The sequence below is a fragment of the Amphiprion ocellaris genome, chromosome 15, assembly GCF_022539595.1.
Source record: "Amphiprion ocellaris isolate individual 3 ecotype Okinawa chromosome 15, ASM2253959v1, whole genome shotgun sequence".
Lineage (NCBI taxonomy): Eukaryota > Metazoa > Chordata > Actinopteri > Pomacentridae > Amphiprion > Amphiprion ocellaris.
Window position 1 is genome coordinate 4,056,166 of NC_072780.1, and position 6,004 is coordinate 4,062,169.

Consider the following 6,004-nt stretch of genomic DNA (forward strand, 5'->3'; position numbering starts at 1 on the left):
TTAAAATAAATTTGTAGATTTATAGATTTGAGGATTTTTCAATAAAATTCGAATTAAAACTGTATTTTTACACATCTTTGAACATGATTGGAAGGGATTTGTGCTGTTTGTTAAACCAGTGCTTAAAATTTGAGATGCATATTTATTTTTTCACTCCGCAAATGAAGGCGGCAGAGTTATGTGACGATCGTCATACGTTTGTCCGTCTGTCTGTCTTTCTGTGCACAACATTACTCAAAAACGGACCAACAGATTTGGATGAAATTTTCAGGGAAGGTCAGAAATGGCACAAGGACCAACTCGTTAGATTTTGGCATTGATGCGCCTTATAGTCTGGATCAATGGATTTGTTGAAGATTTCTGTGTCATTGCGAGATAGCATCACGGCATCACTGTAACCATGACAATAACTGAACACTACATCACATGATTGTGATCCTACTACAAATCAACCGCTGTGGACGTATCAGGACTTATCTGTTATAAATGATCCAAGCAACAACTGATTAAATTGTGGGGGTGTTTCTGAGTCCCATCAATTCCCGCTACATATTTAGGTCACATGATTCGGTATCCGTACATAACGTACACATGCATAACACACACCTGTCCTCAGTACAAGATATTTTGTTTGTGGGTACATCTATATTAAATGGCCACATTCTATGTTGCCGTGATTTTTAATTATCAATAACGAATAAAAAATGCTGCATTTCTACAAAAATATGCTGCATTTCTAACAATGATATATGGGGGAATGAACGGCCTTGGAGGAGTACTGCACTGTCTGAGTGCTTTTCTAGTTGTTGTTGCACAGCTTTGAGAACAGTCACTTTCACTGCACATCCTTTAGGAGTATGTGAAATAAAATCTCTTCAATCTTAACATGTTTTTCAAGGTTTGGAGATATTTTGCTGAAGTGATTGAAGATCACTTTATTGTCATTCTGTTGAGATACACAACGGAATTTAGAAAATAGAGCTGAGATACACATGTTAAAGAAGGATTTATCATTCTAAACATGTTCTCAAGCAACAGAATAAAACGAATCACACATTTTCCTCCTAATGTGGCTCAGTTCAGCACACCTGAGTAGGTATTACTGTGTAAAGGTCAGTTCTTTATTACTTTATGGCTCTTTTTAACTTTTTCTGCCATTAAAGTATATTTTAGTGTCACTATTAGCCTTTAATTTCGCCAGGGGCCAAAAATTTGGTTTATTTTAACTGAATGAAGACATAAAACTGAATGTGTTTTTTCTGCTTAATCCACAGAGTTCCCTGTAAACGTATTTACTGTCAGGACTTGATACTAAACTTCCCCCATGAAAACCGCTGAGTGTGTTGCATTCATGGGTTGTTTTTGGTCACGTGTACGCATTAGACCTTTATAATTTTTCAGTAAATGTGTCATAAAACTGAATATTTCTGCATCCAGGCTGCGGAGGGTGAAGATCGAGAAGAGGATACTCGCCGATCAGGGGAACACGATGGTGGACCTGAACAAGGTGAGAGACAGAAGCGAAGGCATCAACAGAGCAGCGTCTGATCTTTATTTTCTACATTTTTTTAAGGTGTTAAATGGGTTCTTATTCATTTGAGCTTTTAGCTGTCCATGCTCCAGTTTTATCGCTGAAGTCGGCCAATCAGATGGTCCTTAAAGTTCCCAGATCCAGGTTCAGAAACAGGTTTTCTGTGGCTGTCTGTGGAACCGCTTACCTGTTCCAATTAGAACTGTTCAGTCTCTTGATATCTTCAAGTGCCTGCTGAAGACACACATGTACTCCCTGGCTTTCAATTATAGCTAATATATGTCATTGTTCATCTAGCTCTGTATATTTCCTCACAGATTATGTCTTGTTTTCTATTATTGAACTGTAAAGCACTTTGGTCAACCTTCGCCATTGTTTTGACTCGACTAATCAGATCCTTTATCTCGCTTCTTTCTGCGTCCGTACACGCAGATGCAGAGCCTGATGTACGACATGCTGGCCGAGGTGCAGGGCTGCCGGGGGGAGCTGGACACTCACATCCACAGCCTGGAGAAGCACGTGGAGGAGCTGAGGGAAGGATTCAGGAGCCTCATGCCGCTGCTGTCCAGCACCCTGTCCACCCAGAACTCCTCCATCCGCCACCTGCTCAGGGAGAGGGAGGTGAAGACGGAGACGGCCAGCGTGAGCGGTGGAGACAGGTAGAGGTGACGGAGGAGACGCCAAGATGCTCGAGGAGTTTCTGCCTACAATGCAGCTGAAATTATCACAGTGGTTTTTAAAAATTTCCTACAGAGACGGACAGACGTGTTTATATAAGCAGCTGAAGGATGTACAGATTGTAAAAATAGGTGGGTCACTATATAATTGTGGGACTTTTTGTATCATAGTTGACATTTTTGCTGTTTTCAGACCTAAAATCTACATGGGCACCTATAACCAAATACCACATGGCATTTTTACACAAAGATTCTACTAAATATTATAAATACAATTAAGTAAAATTGAAATTGAAAGTTATTTATAAAGATATTGTAGTAAACCTGCTGACATGCCATAAATCCACACTTGACTCACACACTACTTTATATTAAATAACTCAGAAAACCTTGGAGTCTGGCCAGTCTTTTCTTCAGGAGGAAATGACATCATGTGGAGCAGGTCATGTGATCTGGAATTAACACACTTCCTTCAGAGGTGTTTTTGTAATGGGGAACTTAGTGGAAAATGATTTCTTGGACAGATGCAATTTCTTATTTTCCATCTAAAATTTGATACATTGCCAAAAAAGAAATATCTGTCATGATTATCTCAACTTAATAAAAAGAAAACTATCAAAACTATTTCTGAATCAGCTCATTTTATTGTTGTTTAGCTAATTAGAAGGTGGTTATTAAATTGGGAGAGTTATTCAGTTGACATTTAGTGATATCCAGTCATTTTTTAAGTGATTGTTTCCATAATAATTACAGAATGTGTATAGACATGATCATAAAGAACATAAAAAACATTAGTTTTTTTTTCTTTTAATAGTAACGTATGCAAGATATAGTCCCTCAGTTATATATTGACCCAGGTATAGACCCATTTTATGTTGCAGAATGACACAAAATGTAGAAGTTAGTCACTTTTTTATGAAGGGGTTTCTGATGTAGTGACAGGAAATTGGGGAAACAACTCATCAAACTGAACATTTGGAAGCTGCAGTATTGAGTAAACTGAAAAAATGCCCAAGAAGTTGCAATTTGAAGACTTATACATTGGATTATAGTAAATAACTGAACATTCAGTGTCCCCCTGTACTTTGATTTTCTGTTTCCTGATGTTTGAGAAACCACCTAATAATTAACAGTAACGAGAAAATGCTATTTTAGCCATATTTTAAGAAAAATTATGTAATCTTGGATAATTTTGGCGAATTGTAACATCCATAAGTGAGTAGCTTTATCTGTAAACACTGCATTTTTTCTCATTGTGTAATAAAAATTTAATTTAAAGAGTTCGGCATCATTTTTTAAATACAGATGCTACTTTAACGCGTCTTAAAATATAACCACACACGGACCGTTCCTTTAGCCAAAACAATATTTTATTAAGAGAGACAGGGTTGGAGGGTGGAGTTACAGCAACAACCGATGTGTCGACGTGAACAGTGGAAATCCATCTGCTGCCCAGTCGGTCTTCAGGTCTCGTTTTCAGATCAGACCGCTGGGTCTGGAGACGCTGATATCAACCGGTCCATCCCCTCCTCTCCCCCTTCAGCTCCGGGGAAGACAGCTAGTGCTGCTTCCTCCTGAATGAGCACCCTGCCAGAGGAAACAATGACAGTCAGTGAGCTGCTGACAAAGGAGAAGCCTTACAGTACAGAAATACTGCCAGCGGTGCACGCTGCTATTGTGCTGCACAGTGCTGATCCAAGAGTCATCGCTAATCAGCATGTGACCGATTAGGTCGACATCTTCTGCCACGGATTCTGCGTGGAAAGAAGTGACGCCGATGCAGCGGCAGGAGATTTAACAAACTACACAGAGCCGACAGTAGACGATAGTTGAAGGATAAATGTTTGTTCTCAGCCTTCGAAAGGGGGGAGCCAGTGGTCTAGCTCAACCCTTCTGCTAACTGAGGTCGATCTGGCACTGGAATGAGATTGGAAGACCACGATAGAGGAAGTCCAGTCACTTAGCAGTGCGGCCAACAGCTTCAAAATGTGTCACTGTTCATCCGTACAAGTAATCCCTTTAATCAGGCTCTGAAATGCCACAAAAACATCTACTTTGGGAACAAGATAATTTAGCAATAGGTATTTATATGTAATAAACACCTGATCAACAACACAGACAGTAGAGAAGGTTGTAGATTCTGATGTGCTGCATTTCTTGGCTGACTAGAAGGTCATTCTAGCAAGGCTACCGAGAAAAATGACAAGTCACAAAGTCCTGCTATGCCACACTTTTAAACTATTCAACATTTTCCACTTTGAAAATCACACACCTGAATAAAATAACCACTTTACCAGTAAAAACCAGGTAAGACAATGGTTATAAAAGGGAAAATCGATGTGTGACGGGCCCCTCAGACGTAAAAAGCGTCCGATTTGGTGTAAGGACAAACAAGAGTATCCTGGAAATTACTGAAAATCTGACTGTTCTGTGCCAGTTAGAGAAATCAAAATGATAGTGGAATTGCAACACCAACGGTTTAAGTCTGGCTGAGGGCAACTCTTGCATCTCCCTAGTGAGCGACACCATCTAATAAAAGGCATGAAATTCACCCCAAATGCAGATTTTACAGAAATACAGTCCTCATCTGAGTTTATGGAAGTGCGCCACCAAAATCAGACACTGATACTGAGCTACACTAATGAACCTGGAGTCAATAATTCAACTCTACGTCTCTCAAAAACCCTGTGTTGGTGGATAAGCATGTGGATACTGACCCTCTGTGAGACGTGCTTTGCCTCCAGTGGGCTGACACAGGACTGTGGAACAGCCCACACACAGCACGACCGTCTGAGCGTGGCTGAACACCGTCGTGATCTTGTAGCATCCTGGAAAAACACACACAGGACACCGGTTTAACACCAGGACTCCCATGATGCACCATGAAACACCATCATCTGTGTGTATCAGAACCGTACCTGGACATTTGACATCCATAAAATAAGAGTTGGGACTCTGAACAAGACGCTTCTTCTTGTGCCTCCTCTTCTCCTCCTCAGGGGATGGGTGCAACAAGTCTTTTGCGAGCTGCAATAAAGAAAATCAAAATAAGAGGCGAGGCTAGTGAGCCTGATCACATAATGTCAACTCAGGAAACGAGAAGTAGGAAATAACACACAAGATATCGCGATGTTAAATTACTACATTGTGGTGCATTATTTGTACTAAAAGCACACCAGGCCACTTGTTTTGTTCTGCTACGTCTCCTCGTTGAGGCTCCTCGTCTGGCCTACATTTCTTGGATTAGGTAACAGACTGCGCATTTTTTTAATCAATCGCAGCGGATTCTTCCAATAATAAGCAATTAACGGCAAACTAACACAACCGCTAAGCTAACGAGCCAAATAAAGCAAGAATTTGACATTTATTGTGAGCGTTTTCTGGGTTATCGCTTCCTCCGTTCAACTGGCTCCATGTTTGCGGTGTGTGCGCAGCCATCTTGTGTCACAATGCGCTCGCAATGCGCTCAAATGTGCGCAATTATTTGAGAAAAACTGGGACCGAAACACAACGAAAGCTGCTAAAACCGGCACCGGTCGAACCGCTAATTTCTTATCTACGTGTTGAGCCGTGCCGCGGCTCTCTAACACCGCATTAAATGGACATTAAGTCATGTTCCACCGGGCTGTGTGTACTCACTGGCATGTTGGCGAGGAAAGAGCCGCTGCCGAAAAGGAGGCTTTACCGGAAGCTGCGGCCTCATATCGGGGCGCCGTTTGAGCGTGAGCCGGAAGAGAAGAAGGTCTGTCGGAGCAGCCGCCATCTTGGTGAGGTCCAGCTCCTCCCTGTTTTATAA

The 6,004-nt window shown here is 41.2% G+C and overlaps 2 protein-coding genes and 1 non-coding gene across 3 annotated transcripts; 1 reads left to right on the top strand and 2 right to left on the bottom strand.

The window, feature by feature from the left end:
* Window positions 1-812: 812 nt before the first annotated feature.
* Window positions 813-3,486, top strand: LOC111571158 (small conductance calcium-activated potassium channel protein 3-like). Its single transcript, XM_023274240.3, has 2 exons — window positions 813-1,507; window positions 1,964-3,486. The coding sequence occupies exons 1-2, from the start codon at window positions 1,490-1,492 to the stop codon at window positions 2,192-2,194; spliced, it is 249 nt and encodes an 82-aa protein (XP_023130008.1). The 5' UTR covers window positions 813-1,489; the 3' UTR covers window positions 2,195-3,486.
* Window positions 3,487-3,560: 74 nt separating this feature from the next.
* On the bottom strand, window positions 3,561-5,907 carry rps27.1 (ribosomal protein S27, isoform 1). Its single transcript, XM_023274236.3, has 4 exons — window positions 5,848-5,907; window positions 5,127-5,235; window positions 4,926-5,036; window positions 3,561-3,795 (listed from the first exon to the last, which is right to left on the bottom strand). Exons 1-4 carry the CDS (start codon window positions 5,851-5,853, stop codon window positions 3,767-3,769), a joined length of 255 nt encoding a protein of 84 aa, XP_023130004.1. The 5' UTR covers window positions 5,854-5,907; the 3' UTR covers window positions 3,561-3,766.
* On the bottom strand, window positions 4,051-4,180 carry LOC111571159 (small nucleolar RNA SNORA35). The gene has a single exon (XR_002746344.1). It is a non-coding gene; the product is annotated as a small nucleolar RNA SNORA35 (small nucleolar RNA).
* Window positions 5,908-6,004: the final 97 nt, after the last annotated feature.

Excerpts from the sequence above, each read along its gene's own strand:
- rps27.1 (XM_023274236.3), bottom strand. Across the intron at positions 5,037-5,126 it reads TATGGATGTCAAATGTCCAG|GATGCTACAAGATCACGACG; the intron begins GTACGGTTCTGA and ends GTGTTTTTCCAG. Across the intron at positions 3,796-4,925 it reads CAAAGCACGTCTCACAGAGG|GGTGCTCATTCAGGAGGAAG; the intron begins GTCAGTATCCAC and ends TTCCTCTGGCAG.